This window comes from Lichenostomus cassidix, chromosome 3, assembly GCF_008360975.1.
Source record: "Lichenostomus cassidix isolate B80296 chromosome 3, HeHo_3.0, whole genome shotgun sequence".
Lineage (NCBI taxonomy): Eukaryota > Metazoa > Chordata > Aves > Passeriformes > Meliphagidae > Lichenostomus > Lichenostomus cassidix.
In genome coordinates, this window is record NC_139483.1 from 17,901,874 (window position 1) to 17,927,130 (window position 25,257).

Genomic DNA, 25,257 nt, shown 5'->3' on the forward strand with positions numbered 1-25,257 from the left:
GAGTGATTTCACAGTTACCTTTCCAAGTGCGGCAAACAGAACAACAACAAGAAAAAAAACCTCAACACCGTTTGCCTCTTGCTGTTAAAGGCTGGCAGTGAGGTTGCAGGAGAAAATAAGGTGTATGTGATTTCCAAGACAGCTGCCTACGGACAGAAATATCAGTGGTTATGAAACCACGGGACATCTTGAGCAATTTAGTGGAGTATTGGAGGACTGGGCTCAAAATACTGGGCCACGTCACCAAAAATTAAAAAAAAAAAAGACAAAAAGAGAAAAAGAGAAAAAAATATACCATCACTGCTGTTTCAAAATCAGGGCCGCGGGTGGGGTTCGTATTTTTGTGATGCCTTTGGCATCCCCCCGCCCAGCCCGAGTGCTGCTGCCGCGTGTTATGGAAAAGTTAAACAGGTTTTCCCTAAGCGGTCCGTGCTCTCGGCTGGAGCGGGGAGGGGAGGTGCAGACCCCGCGGGAGAGCAAAGCCACCACAGGTAGGTCCCTACCTTGTCCCTGGGCAGAGCCTGGCTGCCTGATACCTCCCTCTCCCCGCCCGCCTCAATATCATTCCTCTTCTAGGCGGAGATTTTAACGCGCCTTACACCTCTGACACGATAAAAAAAGCAGTCGGAATACAATAAAATACATGAATTCTCCTCTTTTCTCACACCTCCCCCACCTGGGCCTGTGGAAAGAGGGGGAAGGTGGGGCAACCTTCCACGATCGTCCACTTTAAAATGCGAGTGGACTCCCTCGCATCCTCCCCTCGGGATGCGCCCGGGAGATAACTCTCAGGAGTCCCGCTCCAAACCCCGCTGTGAGGTGCTTTTCGCCCCTCCCCTGCTCAGCATCTCCGGTGCTGCTCCCCGGCGCTCCCTGTTTTCAGCTTTGGGAGAGGCTCCCGCACCGACGCCTTCAGCAGGGGACAAGAGAGAGGGACCGAGAGGGAATCCGGAGGGACAGCGAGCACCCTCTGGGTTGGCAGCCCGGCGGCATCTCCGAGCCCGGCTCCTCTCGGCGAGCATCGCCGCTTTCCATCCGCGTCCCACCCTCCCCAACGTTTATGGCTAAACAAGTTCACAGTTTACACACAGTAAAACGTCGATATTGCGCATAATGGTTGCGGAGAAAAGGGTCTTCGCAGGGATCCTCATAAAACCCTTTATTTAGTTTCCAGCATTTTCTTGTAATCAATAAAAGTTGCCTGTTATCTCCCGGCGCATTTAGCGGGGAAGTTTATTGCCTGCCGGGCGGATTAAGGGCGAGACAGGAGTGCACCATACATGGAAGGGACTCCCGAGTCCCTAGATTCGAGCCTCGGATTCATAAAATATAACCATCCATTACGTTGCCGATATCTGGAGCCAGCAAATATATACAGACCATAAATTGTCGCCGGCGGGGTGCGGGCCGGCCGCGGGCGCGGGGGCTCCGCCCGCCCGCATTCCTGCCCGCGCCGGGGGGGCGCCGGGGGGGTCCCCGACCCATCCATCACCGCCGTTATGACTCTGCGATGCAGCAAATGGGTTGTGTAAAGAGGCGGCGTTTGACAAGGTGGCATGGTTATCCTGTCCAAATGATGCATAATATTAGTATTAGGGCTTAGATCATCGCATGCTTTTAAAATCATCACCGCTAACTAGGAGTTGGGGGGGCTGGTGGGTCCTAGGGGCTGCAGGGGGCAAAAGTTTCCATGTAGATAATGATTATAGATGGCGGGATTTATGGGGAGGGGTGCGGGCACAAATAAACAAGTCTACTGTAGCCGGAGAGCGGAGCACGATCCGGCCGGGGCCGCTCCTCCCCGGGTGGGTTGCGGGAGCGAGGGACGGCCGGGGTCGGAGCAATCCACAGCTCGGGGGAGCCCAACAGGATCTTTCCCATCTCCACCCCACACCGGTCGATCTTCTCAAAGGTGTGAGGATAAAGTAGAGGATCCCTCCTCCTCCTCACCCACCGGCGGCTAACCCGCCACGACTGCAGTCACAGACACTGGTGGGTGTGGGAGAGAGGCTGGGGTAGCTGCCACTTGGGCCAAACGATCCGCATGCAGATATGTCCTTGGAAATACACTGCTGTGAAGCGAACTGGATGTATTAAGTTCTAGAGAACTGGAGCGCTACAGTAAATAGGGAAGCCCTACAGAGCCAAGCCTCAGCCCCAGCCCAAGCTTCACATCCTCCGTTACATCACTGTTTTTTAAAAATACTCTCTGCCGAGCCGTGCTGAAGGGCTGTAGCGATAAGATGGGGCAGTTGTATCAGCTGTAGTCTAACCCCTTTTCTCCTCATCAGCAGCCCTTGTTTGCAGACTAAGCTCACTCTGCTTCATCAAGTCATCTTACAGTCACTGTCCTGGGCATCTCTGTTAACACCCAGACAGATCTCGTTACGGCCAGACACTAAAAATGCCTATAATTTAGGCACTTCTGCCGAAAAGGTCTTTTAAAGGCATTTATATCCTTGCACATTCTAATCATTTATATAATGGCAGGTACTCACCGTGGACTGCTTTTACATATAAATATGCATGTCTGTATGTGCATGTCCATACTTCGATACCTAGGTTCGGATAGCTGTATGAATACGCTGAAAAAAAGAATTCCGACATACTTTCACTGTCGTTAAAATAATGATAATAGAAAAGCTCAAATGGATTGCTTGTAAAACACAGGCTGTAATTCTCCCGAGTTATTTTTCATCTGCAACTACATGTTTTGTTTATGTAGTGTCAAAGGACAATGACAAGGCTGTGGGCCAGGTCCTGGGCTCGTCCATGGAAGCATGGAGCGCTCTAGCGACGCAGGCCAGCTTGGGAAACTCATGCATCTCAGGATTGTACCGGGATGTTTTCGGGGAGACGGAGCGGCTCCATGCCGCATCCCATCCTTCCTGCTTTTCGGGGCTGGGTTCAGGCACAGGCTCACGGATCCCGGTGGAGCCGGGGTCCCGGTCGTGCGCGGGTCAGAGCCCTTTGTAGCCCGGCTTAAATGGGCCGAGGCCGGGCGGGCTCCGGGTTAGGGGGCGAGGGAGGGACCGGAGTGCCTCTTCATTTGGTATCTGCTCTGACCCTTCGCGCCGGGGCCGGCACCAGGGCACAGCCCGCGGAGTGGGTCAGCAAAGCCCGGTGACGACGGTGCCGTGAGGAGGATAAAATCCCCTCTGAGCGTGATTTATCAGCCGTCTTTGACCCCTGAATGCTTGACTTACACGGCTGGTGACACATTACCCGGGAAATGAGGCTGGCGTGATTTGTGCGTGTGTCTGTGAGAGTGTGTCTCTTCCCCACCCACCCCTCTTTTGGGCTGCTGGGCAAGGCAACCTTCCAACCTCTCTACTCTCTCCAGCATCCCCATCCTTTCATCATCCCCATGCTGCCATGCAGGTGGCCGCAGTTACCCCACTGGTCCCTGTCAAGCAAACAGGAGTGGTCCCGAGCAGTCTCCTCTTTTGGTGGCCGAGGAAAGTCACTGGTCATCGCGAGGAGGGGGGAAGAGCAGGCAATGACACGAAGGCCGGGAGACATGGCCTGGGACCAGGCATAACTGGAGGGGTGTGATGGCTAGAAACCTTTGATTTGGGGTTTGCCCGGAGAACGGGGGTGGAGGAGGGTGGCCCGGGTTTTTTAAGGCAAGCAGAAATTTGATTATAGCGTACGGCAGAGCTCTGTGATTTGCGGTGAGCGGATTTCATTAGCTACGGCCGTTTGAGTCTCGGAAAAGCTGCTCAGAGCCGCGGGGCCGGGAATGAAGCTGACCCCGAGGGAGGGTGGCAAAAGGGGCTCGGCCGTGGCGCCGGTTCTCCGGGCTGCGGCGGGAGCGGGGCTGGCATGGCCGGGCACTGTCCCTGCCGCTCCGCTTTATCCCGGGATCGGCCCGGCGGCCGCTTTCCCCGCTGCCCCGGCGGACAGCGACAGCCCCTGCGCTTGCTTTCTGCAGGGGGACGTGGGTCACAGGGCGCCTTTCGCCCCACCGCCACTTGTGTCACCTGCCGCAGCCGTCACCGAGGCGAGCGGAGAGGGCTTTGGCTCTCCTCGCTGCGGGGTTCACCTGCGGCGTTTCCACTTCTGCTGGAGATGACGACGGTGGGTGCTGATGGAGGAGGCAGCAGCGGGCAGGAGGTGCCCGGAGCAGCCGCTCAGCCCGGCCCGTCGGGGCTGTCGGGCTGCCTGGCGGGCCGCCGGCGCTGCGGTGGGATCGGCTCTAATTGCCGTCAACGAATGTCACCGGCAGAAGGAAAAACAAAAGCTGCCTCCAAAGATCGCGCAGCAGAATTTGGCAAGGCTCCTAAAGACACCAATTAGCAAAGGCTAAACCCATTAATGAAGTGGCGGCTCTCTAGTTTCAGCCAGGTGGTGCAGATCAGAGCGCCTGTATCTGCAGCAGAGCCCCGCTTCCCCTCCAGCCGGGACCTCACAGCAAACCTCCACATCAATAATGCGCTTAATGGATCTCATTAGGGCTGGGGCCGCGAGTCCCGGCCTGGGAGCGGGGGAGATGAGGGGAGCAGAAGGGCAGTGCTCCCCGCGCCGCGCCGGGACGGACCCTGTTCCCTGGAGGGGCGATGGACGGCGGGGCCGCCCCTCCCTACGCGGGTCCCCGACGCTCCCCGCTGCCCGGCCGAGCTCGTGGGTTTGCACGAACTGCATTTCTAGGCGGTTCTTTCGAATAAAAGCGACTTTGGCATCGCCTCGCCGGGCTCACCAGCCGCACACCTCCCTTTAATCTGAGCCACCTCTGCCCGCCGAGCCAAGAGCATCCACGGCCGGGCGGGGTGTGCCCGCAGCGCGCACCCGAGCCGAGGCTGGGAGAGGGGAGGGGAAGGGGCTTCTGCAAATTGATTTTAAAAGAAAAGCGTCCGGACCACACCTCTGTAAAAAGGGACTGGGGAAAAGGGAGGAAATATTTCCGCTTCAGCTAGGGAGAAATATAAAAAAGAGGGAAAAAAAGGAAACCCGAAGTAGTATAAACCTGGCCGAGGTGAGCTAGCACATTTAGCTAATGGAGGTGGACTATGAAAAGAGACTTCATATTTCTCTCCGAGGAGTCTCTCCAGGTCCGCAGCCGAGCATACACACAGCAAACGTTGTGCTTGAATTATAGCTGAGGCTTTGCTTTATTTGAATTCACTGGTGTTTATTTAAGAAAGTGAATAAAGGTTTTGTGTAAACAGCCATTATTTCTGATGAGCGCTCAACAGCAATAAGAAGGGGGTGGTTTTTTTAGTCGAGATTGTGGCAAAAGTTGACATTTTGGAGATTGCAGTTTGTCTTGCCGACGCCAGGCAGTCCCGAGGCATGAACTGCAGGGAAAGCTGTGTGTGCCTGCGAGTGTGAAACAGCGATGCCGAGCGAACTGGGGTCTGAAAACAATTATTTTTTAAGACATCAGCTTAAGCCCGACATTAAAATAAAATAAAAATATTTTCCTAAGGAGCGGGGCCGGTCTCGCTCCGCTAACGAGGGAGGCGAACTCAGGTTTCGCTGCCGCCGGCTCCGCGCCCACGGGGCTCTGCGGGGAGCAGCACCGGGCCGGGGGGGCCGCTGCGGACACCCCCTCCTCACCGGGCAGGGCAGGGCGGACCCCGATGCTAGCTCCTCTCCCGGCCCTTTTGCACCTTATATCGCTTGATTAAAATATTGCTTCTGTTTTGTTGTGATGGGGATTTTTTCTTCTAATGTGGCTGTTATTTCTGAGGTTGAGTCGGGTCTCTGGAGATGAGAGGTCTCTGGAAAGAAATCGGGCGAAAAGAAAAATATCTCGTTGACTTCCTAACATAGCTCCCGGGAAAAGTGGGGGTTATTGGTGAACTGCTCCCCGGGAAGAAGGCCGGCTGGACCTGGCTCTGATCAGCCCAGCTGCGGATCTCTGCGAGTATGGATGCCCGCAGACAGGGCTGGGATATCGGAGCGGCACGGCGAGGCCTCCCGCTTCAGTATTAATCCTATTTCCCATACATGCCAAACAGGAGGAGGCAGGGAAACCTCTGCTCTCCGTGCGGCAGTGTGTATCGCTCCCGCTTCTTGGCCTCACGTTCAGCTTTTCACCTGAAATCAGCGCGAAAAATCTCTGCCCGGCGTCCGGGCGGGGAAGCGAAGCAACGAAGCGAGTGTGTGTGGAGAGTTTGCCCTGGCCAGGACCGCGGGGACAGGAGCAGTGCCAGGAAAACTCCTGCGGCCCTTCCGTGGGGACCCCAGCCCGCCGCGACACCCCTCTATCACCCCGCAGTGCTGGGCGGGAGGGGACAGCCCGAGGGAGGTGTGGTGCCCGGCGCAGATCTGCAAAGGAATCCCAACAGGTTTAGGGAAGGTGAAGAGACCGCCCGGAAAGCTCCTGCCCCCGACTGACACACCGTCGAGGTTTTCGGGTCGGCGGAGAAACAGGGGGCTCGGGCGTCTTGTGTTCAGAGACAAAAGCCTTTCCTGCTACCTGGTCATACCAAGCAAGCAAAACAGAGGCACCCCCAAGCTTTTTTTGACCTGTTCTGGGTGCAGGGGTGTTGTGTTGCGCTACGGGCATGTCGACTTCGCCATCGAGCTGCGTTGGAGCTGCCTGCGGTCAAGCCATTGTCCCGATTCCTTCCGCAGAAATCGAGCAGTAACTGCAGCCTCGCGGGACGGCGAAATCTCCCTTCCCTGTCGAGACAGGAACAAATCCCTCCACGGGCGCATCTTTCCCCAAACTCGTTTTCGTGGCTTTGCTCTACCCGCGTGTGCACAGCGGGAGCAAACTGGCGAGAGATATTGTTTTCCCTGTAGCCGGGGGAGAGGAAGAAACGCAGTCTCCCCCCTCCGCCACTTAGCCCCCTGGCCCGAACAGCACCCGAGGGTGCATGGAGAACAAAAAGCGGGCGCGGGACGAAAGAAGTTTATCCCAGCTCTTCCATTCCGATCTGAGCATCTTTCTCCATAGCCCGCGACCCAACAGCATGATTTCCCCCTCTTTTGTCGCGTTGTCTTAAAATGATGCCATAAAGGCATTACCCCTGCTCTCTCCTCGACCCAGAGTCCAGACAGGCATTGCTCCCGTTATTTGGGGAGGCCGAGGTGGAGACATTCTGCCCCCGCGCAGCCAGCCCTGCGCTTGGAGGAGGCGCAGATTCCTTTAACCCAAGGGAAGAGAAACTCTTTCCCGACGCGCTTTTCCTTTCTCATCTGACAAGAGCCACTCCAAAACCCTCTCTCGGGCACGGGCTAGTCTACAGGAAGCAAACTCAAGAGGCAAACAAATTCCTGCGGTTCCGTGAGCCGCACCACGGTGGTTTATCGGAGGAGAAACAATCGTGTTTCGCTGGGCGTCCGTCCCGCGGCTTCCCTTGCATTTAGGGGAGTTCCAACACCACGGCAAATCCCGCGCTGATGGGCGCAGCCGCTCTCTTGGGCTGAAAGAGAACTGCGGGGCCCACGCTGCGCCCCGATAAGCCGTGACACCCTCTCGTTTCCTCCCTGGCAGGGTTTTAAAGGCAGAACATTAATTTACAAGCCCCGTCCAGATAATTTCTTCCCCCGTCCCGCTCCTCTGTCCCCAGAGGGGTCGGGCAGGGACGGCACCCTCCCAGCGCTGCCCTGAGCGCATCCAGGTACGCATCAGAACCTTGTGCGCGCCCCGTTTGGAGATCACACTGCCTGTCGTGGCTCTGACGGAGCTTCTGCCCTCTCTGTTACACGTTTTTTACCAATTCCCCCCTCCCTTCTCCGTCCAGCAAGACGTCTCTTGGCCTGCCGTATGCCCCAGCTCCTTCTCCCCACGGCTTGTGGCGGGGGAATTCTGTTGGCATTTTTTTCCCCTGTCCTCGGGGCTTTGCTCCCGCTAGCAAGGGTGGCCCCGAGTGTCCTCCGGGGCAAACCCTGCCGGCCCCGAAGGATTTCTCGCCTGAGCCTTCAGAGAAGCAGCAGGCGAAGGCCAGACCTTCACCCGCCTCCACATCGCTGGAGAACACCGGGATTGTTCCTGTCCTTTGCTTTTTAGCTCCGTCCCCCTTTTCTTTCTAGCCTCTCACAGGCTCAGTGCCCATCGGCCGAGGTTGGGGGGCAAAGGGAGGGCGGCTCAGCTTCTCCTGCTCTGCCCTGCCTCCGTGAGCAGGATCCCGGCCTCCGCGTGTTTCTGTGCCGAGGCAAAAAACTCGCTTCCCAGAGGGAAGGACAGGGGCTGCCCACCGCCTCGGCTTTCGCTCTAATCCATGCTGCTTAGTATAGAAGGAGAGGGAAGCAGGCTGGCTCAGAAGCGGCCCCCGTCCTCCCTCGTGGCGCGGGAGGAGCAGAGCACGGAGCAGCGCGGCGCTTTATATTTTTCCGAGAGCGAAGCCAACTATGAACCCGAGCGGAGCCGCCGGATCCCGGCCTGGACCCCCGGGGAGCGCCGGTGGAGCCGGGGAGGGCACCCAGTCCCGGAGGCACCCACCGAGGGAAGGGGAGGATCCGCCGTGTGTCCCCCCGCTCCCGGTGCTCACCCTACCCCATCCCGCCATCGGCCTCCGCGCCTGCATGACGTCACAACGCACCCCGCAGCCACGCTGTGACGTCACGGGGGCTTGCGGAGAGGTGCGCGGCAAAGCACGGCGAAGCAAAGCAAAGCAAAACAAGAGAAAACAAACACGTCGTGCACCCCCTGCGCCCCAAAAGTGCCCCGCCGGCTCCTGGCAGCGGCCCGGAGAGTCGCGGGGGGACAGACAGCCCAGCCCTGCCTGGCATCCGCGATCAAAAGCCACCTCACCCGGCACAGACACATGTGCGGGGACACGCGGGGCTACCAATGTCATTGGTAACTTTCTCATCGGGGCACAACTTTGCCTCGTCAAATCCAGTCCTTGTCACTGCCTTCATTGGAAAAGAAAAAAAAAAAAAAAAAAAAAGAGAAGAAAAAAGGGGAAGGCTGCCTGGGGAGGCTCCAAGGAGAGGAGAGGCAGCTGGTGCCTTGGAGCGGGGTGAAAGAAGCTGGGGCAGCCACTCCAGACCTCTCCCCTGGTCAACAGACTGACGTGGCTACAAACCATAGCAAACATTTTATTTACAGGAGTTATATATATATAATATATATATATTTATATATTTTGTCAGTGCAGTATTTCTTGGCCGGATTATTCGAAGCAACACGTTGCAACCAATGAGGACGTTGGCAAAATACTTCACATTGTAAATTGGTTGGGGGGGGCTGGGGAAAGGTGGGGATTTCGGGGAGCGTTCTCGCAGTCCCTCACTCGAATTTTCCTTGGAGAGAACGAGGGGCGGGAAACGGAAAATTAAAATAAAATTAAAAAGGGAAAAAAAAAAAAAAAGAGAGAGAGAACCCCCGGTCTCCTGCGAGCAGCCCTGAGGGAAAGGCGGTCGCCTCACGCTCCGCCGCCCCGGGCCAGGGCTCCCCGCTCCGCCCGCGTCCTCAGCCCCTCGCCCCGGGCCGGGCCGGGCGCTGGCCACAGGCGGGAGCGGGCCGGGGCTGGGGCCGGTGCTGGGCCGGCCTTGCCGCGCTCCGGGGCGGGGGAAGGGAGATAAATTAGCGCACAGGTCCCGGGCCACCCCGACTATAGGCCGCTCCGCGGCTCGGGGCTGGCGGCGGCGGGCGGCGGCGGGGAGGGGACGCCGGTGCTCCCGCAGGACTTGCCCAGCCCGGCGGCGGGCAGGCTGCGCTCGGCGCCCTCAGTCCGTTCCGTGTCGCTGGGGGCCATATCGAGGGACTCGGCGTCGCTGCTGTCGCTGTCGCCGTCGGAGCGGCTGGGGCTGCGCTCGGGCTCCCCGGGGGCGGCGGGCGGTGCGCCGGCTCGCTGGGCCGCCGGCTCTGGCTCCGGCGGCGGCTCCTTGTCTTTCTGGGCCTGCGCTTCCTTGGAGTGCCGCCACTTCATCCGCCGGTTCTGGAACCACACCTTCACCTGCGGCCGCACCGCCCTTAGACGGGCGGCACGGCCCCACCGCGCCCCGCACCGCGCCCGGCCCCGACCCCTTCCACCAGACCGGCATCGCGGGGAGAGAAGGAGGCGCCGTGCTCACCTCCCGCTGCCCACATCCTTACGCGACTGAAGGACTGGTTTTTGTTTTTTCCTACTTCTGGTTTGTGTATTTAAATACTGCACACACCCCACCCCGTGTTTGTTTATCTGGACGGTTTTTTTTCCTCTCTCCTTCTACTTCTTCTTCCAGGAAACCAAATCTTGCTCAAGAAACCACAGCGTTATACAATTCTGTGCGCTGCGGGCCCTCAATAGTGGAATCATTACACAGTTGCGTTTAATGATTCCGTTTGAAGAAGTGTTTTCACTTCCTCAGAACGAAGGATTTCACAACGCGGAGAAAGATTTAGAACAAAAAAAAAAATTAAAAAAAAAAAGAAAAAAGGGGACATTAAAAATAGTGTGTTCGCTTCTACTTCCTTTGACCTAAACTGCCTCCTACAGCAAATTGCACTCCAGTAAAGTGCACACTGATGGTCTGCCCTGGTCCCGCTCGCCTCCCCACCCGGCCTGCTTCTCTGTGGCCAAAATAAAGGCAAAAACTCGGCGCCGGGCCGGGAACTGGGTGCAAGAGATGGTCGGGGCCAGGTGCAGCTCCTCAGACAGCCCCACTTATGATAAAGGAAGGGAAAACACTTTGAAATCTCACTGCCCTCTGGTATCCATCTAAACTGGAAGGAAGATTTGAAATAAAACCGTTCTTACTTGAGCATCTGTCAGCCCCAGCATCGCCGCCAGTTGCTTCCTGTCCGGTTTGGTGACATACTTCTGGATTTCGAACCGTTTTTCTAAACCTTTCCTTTGCAGATTGGAAAAAACAGCCCTGGACCAGGAGCGTTTCCTCTTGTAGGTCTGGGGCAGCGTGTCCTTGGTTAGAACTGCGTACGGACCTGGGGAGGGGAAGAGAAAAGGGGGGAAGAGAGAAGGAGACGGCATTATTAACCCCGCAGCCTGAAAGGGAGCCTTAAATCGATCAGAATAAGAGTTGGACTGCGGTGTGCAGGGAAGGCCCGGGCCAGCGTGGCCCTGCCTGCCCGATGGGTAAGTGTCCTGTCAGCCTGTGCTGCCTCGGGCGCGGGTGGAGCTGTCTGCAATCCGAATTTCTTCCTCTCCCCCCTCCCCGCTCCTTCTCTCTCGGCCCAGGTTATTACTCTTGTACTCGATGGGATGATTCTCTAGATCAGGCCTTAGCCGGCTCTTCCTCCCCCCCCACGCAGCCCGGCTTTCGCCCAAAATCTGTATCTCGCTATAGAACACAGACCCTGGCCTTTCAAAAGTGCCTGGCCAGGCCCTCCAGGAGGAAGGGGGCTGCTCCAGGACGGAGGGCCCTGAGCCACAGGAGGGTCGAGGAGGGACAAAATGTACCTGGAAAAGTGTCTTGAAACTGGTGCTGCACTGAGCTCCTTGGGTTTGTGTTTAAGGGACCCAGGATAGCAGAGGCCTCGTTAATGGGGTCTAGAGACGCGAAGAACTGGCCGGCGGAAGGCTGCAAGTTGGGGAGATGAACCCCAGTTTGGCGGCTGGTAGTTAATAAGGAGGTCAGATCTGCGAGCACAGGAACAAGGAGAGCTCTGTTATACCGCGGTCGAGACCGACAAGCCGGCATGATCCGGAGCGGGTCCCCGGCCGGAGGGGCTCGGGGGGCTACCAAGCAGCCGCCTCCCGCCCCCAGGGGCTCTCCTCGGGAGAGGCGGCCGTGTCCCGGCACTCAGACATCCTCCGACATATTTACTCCCTTGGTCAGGATGTTTACAGGCCGCGAGGGGAGATGGATTGCAGCGAAAGCCTTTAAACGGGCTCTGCCCTGGGAAGCAGAAATCCCCGGCCGCTCCGGGAAGTGCAGAGCGCTCCGCTCGCTATTTTCACGCTATCGCTATTTTCCCGGGGGCTCAAGCCCTGCGCCCCGACTCTGCCGTGCGGGGGCCGGGGGATGGGGGGCTGCCCTAGTGAGCGCTATTAGAGACTCCGATTTATAACTCTTTTTTTTTTTTAATAATTATTTTCTCGGCTAGATCGCAAAGTTTTCAAATCGCGGGTGTAGTCGCTAATCGCAGAACAAGTAAGCGAGCACCGAGAGCGTTAGCAGCGAAAGTGGACAAGTCAATTTCTCTACCTCTCAGCGTGTTGCCTTCCTTGACTTTGGGGTCAAACTCCGCCGATAAAATGCGGTCGATGCCGAATTTCAGGTCCTTGCTGGCGGGCGCCGGCGCCGAGCCGTGCGTGTGGCCGCCGGGCAGCCGGGCGGGGGCCGGGGCGCCTCCGCCGCCCGCCGCCGCCGCCGCCGCCGCGGGGGATCGGTGCTGCGGGGGGCGGTGGTGGTGGGAGTGGTAGGCGGCGGAGAGCGGCGAGAGGCGCGGCGGGAAGGCGGCGGCGGGGGCGTCGGGGGCCACGACGGGCGTGGGCCGGAGCGGCGAGGCCGTGGCGTGGAAGGGACCGCCGTGGTGCACGGCTCCCAGCGCGGCCGGCATCCCGGTGCCGGGCCCTCCGGGCAGGCTGTCGGCGGCTCCTCCCGCCGCCTCGCCGCCGGCGTGGAGGATGTCGGCGATGCAGAAGGACGGCTTCTTCGCCGACGCGGCGTCCAGCGGGAAGCAGCCGCCGGCTGCCGGCCCCGACGCGGAGCAATACGCCGCTGACCACAAGCTGAAGTTGGAGGCGTAGAAAGGAGCCAGCCCGGCCGTGTACATCCTGCCCGAGGAGGGGACGCGCCGCTCCGCAGCTCAGCTCCCGGGTGCGCGCCGCGGAGCTGCCCGCGGCTCCGGGCGCATGGGGAGGGATGGCGGGGCGAGAGGCGGCTGGTTGAGCACTTCCCAGAGGGGCAAGGAGGGAGAGCCAACCGCCAAAAAAATGAAAAAAAAAAAAAAAGAAAAAAATAACCCCGAAAATTAAGAAGTCCCCAGAACCCTCGGCCAGACGAAGAAAGCGAACGGGCGAGGAGCGGAGAGGCGCAAACAAAACAAACCCAAACCAAACCCCCTTTCCTCGCACTGGGGGAAGAAAAAAAATATCCACCCCTCCCCAAAACTTTCTCTGGCAGCGAGCAGCCCTCTCTCCCTCCCCACGCCCAATCCGCGATCCGCGGGGCAGGGAAGCGCCGCCCGCCGACACGCCCACGCAGGGCCGGGGCGCTGGGATGGCCACCGCGCCCGCAGCGCCAACTGCGTGGCCCTGGAGCCGCGATCTGCAGCGGTTTGCCCCACAAAGTGCACCGCAACACACACCTATGCCTCCCTTAAATTGCCCCCTAGACTTTGAATAAACAGCGCTCCCCACGCCCCCCTCCCCCCAAAGAAAAAACACAGCGCATGGTGGCTGCGCTTGCTGCCGCCGCGATTTCCAAACGTTTGAAAGAAACGCACAGGGAAATTCTTGGCTATTGGAAGCAGGTCTGTCCTCTTGGAAACGATTCTCAAGGAAATGTGTTTCCTTCCCGGATAAATGAGCCTGGGATGGTCTGGAAGAGAAGGAGTCCATGCTGATGCACGCAACATATGCATTTATGAGAGCTCCCAGATATTCTGGGCCCAGGACACGTTGGATCCTGCATTAGTAGCGACTAATTACCTAAAAGTATTTTGACGACAGTGTAATTTTACAATAGATTTTTGTAATGTTCTCCATCCCGGTGGCTGCATTTGCTTGCACACCAATTACACTTTAAAAACTACTTTACAACTTCTCAAAATTTTCACGACAGAACTATCCCCTTTTTTTCCAGAACACCAGAACCCTGAGCTATATTCGCCACAATGATTGAGGACAAGTTTAACAAAGTGTCTTTGGTGCTTTTTTCCCCCTTCACTCTAACATCACATTTGTCCTCACCTGACACATGAGAATCAACAATTTCTTTATTTTTAGTTTTTGTACAAGTAAAGCAGTCGCTGCCGTTTTGAGCAGCCTGCCGGATCGGACGATTGCAAGTTTGCTTTGATTTTGTTTCAAAAATATCATATTATTTTTTTCCAAAGCGTTTCCCAAATTCTGACGGTTTTCGGGGAACCGCCAGAAAGGCGAACTATTTTTCTTTCACCAGGTATGAAGATGTAGCTTCTGTGTGAATATTGAAACCACCTGCGACTGAGAGTGAATGCGTTCCTTAGCCATAACTCTATGTTATAACAGATAAAGGTGAGGCTGGCTCCCCGGGAAAAGCCAGGCACCGCTTTGGTTCTTATTACGAAGGCAAAACCGAAAAATGAAGACGGGCTGGCTTGCCAAAATGTGCCCGAAAACCAAAGGCTGCGAAAAAAAAAGGTTGATTAGGTTTGAACTTTTCCTGCCTCGACAGCAGAAAGTCCACTTTCCCTGCATCTCTCCCACATTCTCCCCCTCGCCGGCTGACCCCGGAGCCATCCTCTTGCTCTCAAACCGGATTGAACGACTCCGGTCCCACTCGCGTTCCCACTGCCGGGCAGAGCCACCCCGCCAGCCCGCCCGAGGGAAGGGCAACGAAGTGTGCCCTGGGCGCTGCATCCCGGCCGCAAACCGCCTCGTTAAATTATTGCCGCAATTACCACTGCTACCCCTGAGCGTTGGACCAGCCCGGGGCTGCTCACCAGGCAGTCAAGGGGATAAAAAAACGAGCAAAAGTGAACGCGGTGTTTTTCTTTCTTTCATTTTTCTTTTTTTTTCTTTTTTTTTTTTTTTTTTTAGGAACTGATTTCAAAACTCCTCTCTCCTCGCTGCCGTGCAGGGCCCGCGGATGAGCAGCACGGGAGGAAAGGGCCCAAGGGCCCGTTTGGGGGAACGCCGGGCACACCCGACCCGGTCACGGCAGCGGCTCCGCTGCCTCGGTACCGCCGGTGACCGAAGCCCCGCTGGTCCCGAGTGAGGGGAAGCTCTGTCATCCCGCGGGCACTAAAATAACCCGAAAGGAAACGCTGAACGCTTCGCACTGAAGCCCTTCACCCCGGGCTGGGCCCCGGGAGGGCGAGGGAGCTGAGCAGTCCGGCGCGGGGGCAGGTGCTTTCCCGGGGCTCGGCCGCCTTGAGCCCCCGCGCATCCTCCGCGGCCGAAACCAGGAGCACCTGCCTCACCCTTCGGCCTCTCCCTCTTCCCGGGGACAAGTGTGTCCTTTCTCCCCAAAGGCCTCCGCAAGCCTCCCTGCCTGCCCGGGGACGCACAGGGCTGCGCGGCCGCGCTGGCCGGGGGAGGCGGCAGCCCCTCCTCCCCGCTCAAGGAGGGAGAAGGCTGCAGGAAACCCGGGGCTCGCTGCAGTCCAGGTCATCTCCTGTTTTTTGAGAGGTTCCAACTCGGACTAAATGAGCGGATGTGCCTGCGAGATTTGTCCCAAAATAGAAGCGGCTTTAGTATTTTAGGATACAGCAGAAATCCTTATTTCTTCCGGAGAAAAACTTCATAATGAGCGCGAGCACTTCCCTTTTCAATATTTGTGCAACTTTATCTCGACCAGCAAGTTGCTTTGGTGACGCAAATCCGCCCTTGTGTATTGCAACTACAAAAATAAATGCAAGGAAATCAATTCCCTTCTAGCAATGAAAACATAAATATACAGCTGCGACTTTCCCCTTTAATCTTGCTTTCCGAGGGACTCGAGAAGGAGGCGAATGAACTGTGCGGCAGAAGCGATGCTGCTTTATTTTTTTTTTTAGGAATGGAGCCTCGAAGGAATTTTTTTTTTTTCTTCCCCGAGGCCGACAACGGAGGTGGAAAAAAATTATTCGAGTTCTTACGAGGGGAATATAGAAGGGCTAAGCCCGAGGCGCTGCAGCTCCCCGTCTCTACTCGCGGGCACGGGACCGGGAGCATCCCGGAAAGGGCCGGGCGCTGCCTGCCAGCGCCCCACGGGAAAGGACGGCCAGATCCTTCGGCCAAATTCCTGCCCCGTCCAGCTCCCCGGGGAGCTGCGGGCAGGTCCATCCCACGGATCCCACCGGGATGCCGGCAGCCCGAGCCCCCGGCCGCCTCTCCCGGTGCCCGAATGGTGCCCGGGCCCGACGCAGCCCGTTCATCCTACGGGGGCTCGGGGCTCCCCGCACTGCAGGCAACGCTCGGCGGCCCTGCCGCGGGGATGGGCAGCCGGGTTTGCCCTTCCGAGCCTGCCCGGGATGCTGCCGGAGCGGCCTCCAGCCCTCCTCCGCCGCCCGCAACCTGCGCCTTGCCTGTTGGATTTTAGACTTCTGTATGTGCTCTGATTATTCCTGTATTTGTATATAGAAAGGTATATGTGCCATATATCTAGAAATGTTTAAAAAGTTTAAATCCTATTAAATCTCTCTGTAAGAGTACTTGTAAAAAATAACTCTTTAAGCCTCACGAGAAGCCCTCCAGGAAAAAGATTCGCTCGGGTGGCGTTAGCTGGACCTCTGCCCCCCTGCCCTGGGGATCCGACGGAGCTGCCCCCCGCCCCACCCGCGCTGCGCAGCCCCGGGCTCCCCCCAAAGCCCGTGCTCTGTCGCCACCTGCCGAGTCCCCGGGACGGGGCTTCCCCCACCCTCCCAAAACTTCCCGCTTCCAAAAAAATCCCGCTCCGTGGTCCGCGAGAGCAGCGGGCGAGCACGCTTCGGGAGCCCCTCCCGCCGCGGCCACCCCGGGCTGGGGCTGTAGGGTGGGCAGGGGCGCAGTGCAGCAGCCGGGAGGTTCCCGCCAACACTTCTCCCGCACAGGCGCGGGATGCGGGGAGCGCGGCCGCCGAGCAGCCCCTCTGATCGCGGGCCGATACCCCCGGCCGGGATCCGCCGCTGGAAGCGGCCGCAGCCGCCGCCGCGGGGCTGGAGGGGCTTCCCCCAGCTCAGCACAGCTCGTTCTCTGCAAGGCGCAACAGCAGCGCAGGCAGGAACTGCCCAGAACCGCAGGCGAACCCAGTGACTACGCTGGTCAACCCCTTGACGTTTCCTTTCCATTGTTTCACTCGTTATTTAGTTGAATACCTGTGTCAGTAAGTCACGACTAATGTTATGTCATCTGCTGAGCAGCCGTGGAAGGCGTCGGAAAGCAGGAGGGATCTGGGTTTCCGTGCGGTAGGGCAGGATTTCAACCCGCCGGCGGGTGTATTTTCACTAGTATTTGAATTTGGGTCAGAGTGTGCTTTTGGAGGGAAGCGCCTGATCCTTCTCACCTGCAGCTTTGCAACATGGAGAGGTGTTGGAGTGCACACACAGGAATCCTAGATGGGAATTGAGTCCACGGGGCATGCTAATATTGCTCTGAAGAAAAATTCCTCTGAAATGTTTATATTGTAGTTGTCTCAAAACTTCATGGGGTTTTTTGCATGTGAGCAGTGCTGAGAACTGTCCATATGTTCCAGCAGAATAGGTCCCACTGAACGGGTCCATATGTGAGAGAGGATCAAAGCCTGAAGCTCCCAGCTCCAGGGACAGCACACCAGCCACTGAGCCGGAGACTTGTTCTCACACTTGCAAGTTTGCATGCTGTGGCTTTCTTTCAACTGCTGAAACTGCTGTTTTCTGAGGAAACACATTGGAGCATGGCAAGCTGAGGGGTTTCAAGGGGAGATACTTTTCATAGTCTCCCAAATGCTGTGTAGTCCCTCAAGTCCCTTCAGACAGAGAGGGGACCTGAAAACACTGCTTCACCTCTGCCCTCGAGTCCTTGAGACTCTTCACAGTCCCCAGGAAAGGAGGCTGTGTTCTGAGAAGCAGCAGGGTCAGGACGGTCCCTTCCCCGGGGTTTCCTGTGGGTTAGAGCAGGCAGGTTTCCCACTGTGTTGCTTTTTGTGAGTCCCATTTTTAGGCATCTGATGCTGTGCTGAGAACCAGGTACTGTGAGCCTGCGATGCCATGATGGTTTAAATTGCTTGAAGTGCCAGTCTCCCATTCTCCCTGCATCCTAGCCTGCCTGTTCCTATCCCTGGGGATGTCAAATTAACTCTGCTAGTAAAAAAAGTTTTTTACTGCCACAGTTCCCAAGCTACCTTCTTTACCATGTGGCCAGCAAGGGTGAAGGTGCTGGGGAAAACATGCATTTGGGGGACAGGCTGGCAGGACTGCTGTGACTCTTCTAATCTGCTCTAATCTCTCATCAGGTCAGCCATTAATTTAAGTGTTGCTTCTTCGGTCACAACTGCTTTCCACAATCTAAAATGGGTCCTTCTTGCATGGAGAGCCCCCAAGTTTGTTTTCATTTCCATCAGCATCACATCATACACACCATCCAATCACCCTGATTTCACAGGTTACTCCACCTTTATGCTGCAGCCAGACCATAATCTGCTTGCAGAGGGATTTATCATGGGCTAGTTGTGATTTTCCAGGCCTCACCAACAGAGAGGTCTGCAGAGAGCTGGTGTGCAATTAACCCTCTGGCGGCTGATTAAAGGTGACATGACGTGCAGAAGTTCTGACCTCCTGCTCTCATGTGCAGCTGCCGATCAGGGAAGCATTTGCTTGCACACGCTGGATTTGGTTGGCACACTGCACAGCGACCGAAAACAAGCACCACCGCATGAAATGAAGGAGATTTGACTCTCAGTGAGAAAAGACCATCCACAAGTATTTCCTAAATCTGACAGGAGAGTGTAACTACACCTGTGTTCAGCTGTGACCCAAATGCGCAGCTCCTTAACTGAGACAAACTAGTGCTGTTGAGGACAGGTTCAGGTCAGGCTCAGGGTATCTCAGTTCAACTTGCATATTTAGATGCAAGTACGGATTAAAAATGAAAGAGGTTTTTTTATTTTTCCCATAGTGGATCATCACCCTTATGATTTTGACAAAGCAATCCCTGTCTATTTCCACAAAACCTGACTGATGCCTTAGGCTCTTTGCCCCTCCAGCAGCAGTACATTAAAGTTACTGCGCAGAAAAGCCATTCAATATTGAAGAAGGAAATACTAATAACTGCCTAATAGAAGTTTTAGTAAGAAAGAGTTTCCTCCTTCTTGCCAACAGTGGTCAAAAATGTGGGGAAGCTGGAAATAAAGATATCAGAATGCAGACGCATAAAAGGCAAAATCAACCCCATAAGGAAGTCAAGTCTCTAGAAGAAAATTACTCTGTAAAACTCATCTGGATTTGAGAAGAGTTATTGTTTTTCTTCCACTCCACTTTTCATGTCCAAAGTGGATTTAAATGCAGTAGGTACACAGCAGCCCGACTTCAAAACCAGCTCATTCCTTGCTATTAGCATATATAAAACCCGAGGAGAATAATGTCATCAAGGCCCTTACAAAAAGTCCCATTTTAACCTTTTTTTTGCCCAAGGGAGATGCTTCCTGGTGGATGCCAAATGGGAATGCCAGTCAGAGGAGTTTTATGGGCCCATAAAGAAGTGTGCCAGACTATACAGCGTGTACATAGCGCCCTCCAGAGCTCCTTCCTTCACTGGAACTGAATCTGCCCAAAATAAAGTCCAGCCATTGCTTGGACAGCTCACAGATTCCCTGTGCCAGGCTCCACCAGCTCTTGGAAGACCCAGGTGACCTCCTTGTGAGGCACTCAGGAGGGTGGACAGAGGCTCTAGGAGCCCAGCAGAGTGGTGAAAGGTATCCCCTTCCCAGCTGCGGGTCTGGGATGCTGCCTACAGCAATAGCCTTTCCTCCACGCCTTCGACAAATGGAAACAAAAACAGAGGAGGCACAGTCAACACAGCAATGCAGCACACAGGGGAAGCAATTTCCTACTGATACCTCTAACACATCATTTTATATCTCCGTGCTGGGATCTGGTTACCTTTATCTTAGCCAAAAGACTGTAGTGGTCATAAAAGGTATTTTGCTTTTATTTTTTCTTGAAAACTCTGTCATGAGATTTTGATTATCTGTCCTGTAGCAGAAAATTCCAAAGTTTCATTATCTCCCGTGTCTGCCTTCACTGTCCTGTCCTTAATTTTTTCCTGATTTCTCAGCTCCTTGAGGCATCCATTCATCTCAGAATTGTGAAATGTAGAGAGAAAAGGCAAGGCTGACCAGTTTTTCCTTTCATTTGTCACAGTGTCTAACCCAAATGTTTACCCTTGCCCCCCAGATGTATAAACTCCTTTCCAAGCCAAGACATTCTTATTTTCCCAGCTAAGCAATCCGTTTCATTTTGAGGCCACACCGACTGGTAATATGAATCTCAGCACATTTCAGGTCTCAGCCTAATTTTGCAAGGAATAAAGACATCGGAGACAGTCCCATTACTGCGATCTTTCCCAAACCCTAACCAAGCAGCACCCTCTAGTGCAAGCTGACAATAAAATGCTCAATCACAACAACCCTCCTGGGTCACATTCGGTCTGCACGCATCGCCACTGGAAGTGCTGGGCATGAGCTCAGCCACAAGGCTTTACTCTTCTCTCAGAAACTTTCTCGGAGTTCCTCCCGAGGACCCCCATGTTTTGGGCACCCGTTGGGTGCTGAACATTCCCCAGCGCTCTGGCAGACCCAGGCAGTAGCATTGCCTGCAGGCAGGAGGCACAGATGGCCATTGTGCCATGCTGCCTTCATTTCTGAGGTATACTGCTACCTACCAGAGTCTGGAGGTAGAGAAATATTCCTTGAAAGGAGTCTGCCTCCCATCTTGGGTGTTTTGAGACACACGAGAGGTATCCTACCTGGTTTGGAAGGACCAGGGGGAAGAGGGAAAATGAAAAGGGGTCGGCTGATGCAGGGAGGGAGCTGAGCTCAGGGCTGGGCTGCAGGAAGCAGGGCTGGGTGTGGAGGGGGGACTGGGACTTTCACATGGAGAAAGGCACTGGTTTCTGGGAGAGCTGGGGACTAACCGGGTGTGAAAGCTCAGGCTGAGGGCAACATGGTGTTGTATTACTTCTGGCGCACTTTTCTTTCATTACTAGCAATTTCCATACGTTTCATCAGTTTTATTGTTGTTAGGAGGAAGGAGAACAAGAAAACGACACAATTTTGGCAGACCCTGAGCAGGGGGTGACCTGTGGGGTGAGCGAGGGGGAGCGGGGTCATTCCTGGATGCCATCGGCCACAACACAGAGCCAAGTTAACTGTGTCGTGTCCCGCACAAAATCCCACTGCCCCAGAGCTTTATGGGGCTTTATGAAAACACAGACCTCCCCTCTCACACTCTAAAAATAACACTCAGTAAATGGCTACTTGAGATTTTGTAAAAATTAAAAGAAATTATACCTGCTTAACCTGAGGTGGGAATTTTGTCCAACATTTCAAAGCTACAACATCCATTAAGAGCTAGAATGGAGCTGGAATGCTTAAGGCAGGGATGGAGTAAATCCCTCAGTGTCAAAGCAAGATGATCTGATGTTCAGGAGCCACGGTGTGCCCGCACAAACACAGGGGTTGGCATTCACCCCAGGCACATGCAGTTCCTTACAGAGCAAATACTAAAGCCAGAGAGCCCTGGGGAAAGCAGGCGAGGCACCAGAGCTAATGACTTGTGTGGTGGTTTCACCCACTTCCAATGCTTCTGCTTTATAATGCATCAGGCACACTGTGAGACCAGCAGTGGCTTCAGTGTCAAAGGGAAATGTAGGAACTGATGCCTTTTCTCAAGACATGAGAAATAATGTCCGGAGTGGCAATTTTTTTGGGGGGGAGTGCTATTTTTAGGCTGATGACAAGGAGTTCCACAGGGTGAGGTTGAACCATGTGGGTAAGGGAGTGGAGGTGGCCTGAAGCCATCTCAATACTCACCAAATGTGAGGCTGCCCTGGAGAGGAAGCAGGGATGGAGGGAAGCAGGCTGGACCCCTTCTCTCACCCAGTCTGGGTGGGGGCCTGCAGGAACCAGGACAGCAGCGCTTTGACCCTGGGCCATAGCAATGTTCCAGTTTTCTGGAGCAGCTCTTCCCATCATCACCATTCCCTATTACCTCTGGGGGCTTCTACACAGCAGTTGGATACAGCTCTGCTGGGCTGGGAAGGGGGTATCTTACAGCAGACACAAAAACCCATCACGCTGGAGGGAAGAAACACTTCTCTACCTTCTCTGTCTCCACACTGTATTTTACTATTCTCTTCAAATGAAGCAAACATCATTATTTCCCATTAGGTGTTCCTGGTGCAAGAGTATTTCATTGAAAAATGGTTCTTTAAAGCTAATGGGAATTATACTCCTAGTGTTATTTATATTAATAAGGCATGTGCAGTTCCTTAGTACATTCAGACCCAGATGGGAAATGGATTTTTTTTTCATCATTCCACACAACATCTGATGAAGTGCTCCAAGCATACAATTTAACAAGCTATTCTCCTCTGGCCTTACAGATGAAAAATAGCTCGTTGTGTCAACTCCTCAGATGCCTATTTTTACACCTTCTGTTTGTTCTTAGTTTGACGTTGTTAATCACGGTCCCACCAAAGCCCCATTGTTCAGCTCTTCAAGAAGAATGTTGTTATATTGACTGTTTGTGCGTCAGCCCAGCTCTCTCTGGAGCTGCACTTGGATGAAATTAGATAATTTCCATTAGGAGAACAGGCATTATTAGTCCCCAATGCCAAATTGAAAAGAGAGCCAAGATTACTATTTCTGGCCGTGTTCACCTCAGGAAGGAACCTTCTCAGCTTTAATGGGATTTTGCTATTGTTGGTTGCCTTCTGTTTGACACTGGGCCAGCAGGGTTGAAAATTGTTTAGAAAGCTGCATGAAATATAATAGAGCCCAAGCCATTTGCTGCAGCACATTCCAGCATGATGTTTATTTTGAAAAAAAAAAAAAAAAAAGAGGAGGAAAAAAATTATTGTCCTTGGCAGTGAAAAAAAAATCCCACTAACTCAACTTGCAGAACATATGCTTCTTGTTGCTGTTGTGCTTTCACAACGTGCTGCCAGGATTGGCACGTTACATACAGAAGTGATAAATCTAATATTATTTGTAATGATCTGCAGGACTTGTAGAAGCAGATCACAGGCACAGGCAGCAACTTTACAACAAGAAAACAAGGCGAGGCATGATACCAGGTCAGCTCCAAAGGAAGAAGTCAAGTCCCACGTTTGGCAAGAAAATGTGCATCCTCGTGTTCTGCTGCTCAGTTTTCCCATCTGTGAAATGGGGTCAACACCTCTCCCACATGAAGAAATTAGGAGGACATGTACTCCTTGAACACTGCCCTTGTGGGTGCTGGAAGTAATCTGAGCCAGGCTCAGCCCCTCCACAGCCCCACAGGCACATCTCTGTCCACCCCACTGCCTGCCCCTCCCTGCCAGTGGCCAGGCTCTGCTGTTGCTGCTATTGCTTGAAGGGCGGCTTTTCTTCTCCCCTGTGTCACACCCTCACCATCACCTCGTGTGAACACCTCCCCTGCATCTCAGGATGCTGATCTTTGACATCCAGCATCAGAGTTGGGATGGGGATCTGATTTGTTCAGCCCCAAATTCCTCACGGGCTTCTCTCTGCTCCACATAGTACTGTTTTGTTCTCTCAATGCTGTCTTCAAATAATTCTTAATGAAAGCAAAGTTGACTTTGGAGAGAACGTTTCTGGTTCCTTGGCATTTCCAACGTGTAAGCTATCTAAAAGTACTGGAATGCTGGACCTTTTGGGGATGAGATCAGAATCCAAAAACACATTTTCCCGATGGGCCTTTTCAGAGCCAGGCCCACCTTTGCTGCACTTTACCAGTTTTCTATTCAAGCCCTTACGAAGCTGAGCAAATAGAACAAAGCTATCCATCTTTAGAAAAACAAATAGAGCAAGCAATCTTCAAAGACTTCAGATGAGGATCCATGCAACAATGCCGGCGTTATCCCTGGGCAATAAACTAGAGCACTCCTTTGTTTATATAACCTAGTGTTTACTTCTATTTTAACCAACAAACATTGACCTATTGCATAGTCTTGGCTTGAAACCATCCGCCAAATAATTAAAAATACAATTAGGCTGGGAAAAAAAGAAACAAAACCACAGCAGACACCAGCCGACACATTTCCTCCACACAAAGCTGCCACCCGCCTGCACGGAGCTGCTCAGACTCAGCCAGAGCACAGCAGTGATTGTCCCCAGCAGAATCAAATCCTGGGCCCTTGCCTTGACTCAGAGCATTGGCTACCCCTAGTGCCTGTCCCCATGGAGGCTCTCGTGGAGCTGAGCTGGCAGGTGCAGTTCAGATTTGGCAGATCCTGGGCTAGGATGATCCCTTCCTGCACTTGCTCATCTCCCACACCAGCTGCCCAGTGGCATTGGAATTTTTAGGAGAGGTCTGAAGCTGATCCTGGGTTATCCCTGCTCAGAGCATCCTTTGGCATCGACCTGACACAGGAGAGGTTTTGGGCAGGCTGTGGGAGGAGATGTCACCTCAGCACAAGGTTGGCAGCTGGGCTCCTGCAGGAGGTTTGTCTTGCCTCAAGTGCTACCATACAGGTCAGCCACTGGTTTTGCAGCCCAGTAGGGAACAAACAGGTCCCAGTGTGACTTGTTGTGGAAAGCCACCCCTGGCAGCTTGCAGAGGCACCTGTCCCACCCAGATCCCATCGTAATTGCCACCCCTGGCAACTACTGGCAGTGAGTTTCTTGGTATTTGGACACAAGTGTGAAGTTTTTGGGTCCCAAATGGAAGTGTCCAGACATTGCCCAGGTTGCCACTTTGACCCCTTAATTAACTCTGGAACTGACTCAATAAGGGAATTGTCCAGAAACTGTAGGTTAGACAGAAAATAATCTGTGTTTACAAGGCTGGGGGGTCTCATCTTCACCCTGGCTATCTCTTCACATAGACCATTTGTCTTCTCAACAACCTTTTTATTTTTTTTTTCTCTTCATGCTGTGAAATGTTCATTGTCTCCCGCTAAGGAAAGTTTGATAAGGATCTTGCTGAGAGTGGCTTTTAGGAAAACCCATTGCTCCAAAAAGGAACCAACCATTGTAGAAACCAGCACTTCAAAGTTACAGCAGTATCTTGTTTTTTGTACCAAATAAATAAATAAAATGAAGATGAACAATGTGTTTCCATTTAAGGAGGAGTGTGGGAAAATCCAGGTCTCATCAGACTGGGAAGCAGAGTGGGATTTGCTGACTAAGAGACTGGAAATAGCACGGCTGTCAATTGAAGGAATTCAGGCTTGAATAATCACATCAGGCAGACAACGTCAGATGGGAACTGTGGCCCCAAACCTGTCCATTTGAACTCCTCGGGATTCACATGAGGAAACACACATTGGCTCCATATGTTGCTTGTGCTTCCCCAGGGAAGCTCAGTGCTGGCCCATCCCTGTGCCGAGCCAGCAGGAGCATGGATCCACCTGGACACTCACCACAGAGCTACATTTCCAGCATGGGACATCATGCAGATTGTATGTGCCATGTTATGTTGTAACCAAAGCTGGTGCCAGCCCTTCCAAAACTCCCTTCCTTGTCATCAGACAGCTTTGAGTGGGAGCTCACTGCCTCACTGCCTCACTGTTCAGCCTAACCATGCCTGCAGTACTTCTGTTTGTATGA

General features: G+C 54.3%; 1 protein-coding gene across 2 annotated transcripts; it reads right to left on the reverse strand.

Annotated features, from left to right (window-relative positions):
- Nucleotides 1-8,977: 8,977 nt before the first annotated feature.
- Nucleotides 8,978-13,166, reverse strand: HLX (H2.0 like homeobox). Of its 2 annotated transcripts, XM_085054745.1 has the most exons (4): nucleotides 12,049-13,162; nucleotides 11,301-11,480; nucleotides 10,641-10,825; nucleotides 8,978-9,857 (listed from the first exon to the last, which is right to left on the reverse strand). In XM_085054745.1, the coding sequence occupies exons 1-4, from the start codon at nucleotides 12,617-12,619 to the stop codon at nucleotides 9,513-9,515; spliced, it is 1,281 nt and encodes a 426-aa protein (XP_084910871.1). In that variant the 5' UTR covers nucleotides 12,620-13,162; the 3' UTR covers nucleotides 8,978-9,512. The 2 variants fall into 2 exon arrangements, with proteins under 2 accessions (XP_084910871.1, XP_084910872.1); XM_085054746.1 differs by lacking the exon at nucleotides 11,301-11,480 and having other exon boundaries at nucleotides 12,049-13,166.
- Between the last annotated feature and the right edge of the window lie 12,091 nt (nucleotides 13,167-25,257).

What these genes read in the sequence shown, in the direction of transcription:
- HLX (XM_085054745.1), bottom strand. Translation starts at nt 12,619, where the DNA reads ATGTACACGGCCGGGCTGGCTCCTTTCTACGCCTCCAACTTCAGCTTG. An exon ending in GGAAGGCAACACGCTGAGAG is followed by an intron (nt 11,481 to 12,048) that starts GTAGAGAAATTG and finishes CTGTGCTCGCAG; the next exon opens with ATCTGACCTCCTTATTAACT. An exon ending in GTTTCAAGACACTTTTCCAG is followed by an intron (nt 10,826 to 11,300) that starts GTACATTTTGTC and finishes TCCCCTCCCCAG; the next exon opens with GTCCGTACGCAGTTCTAACC.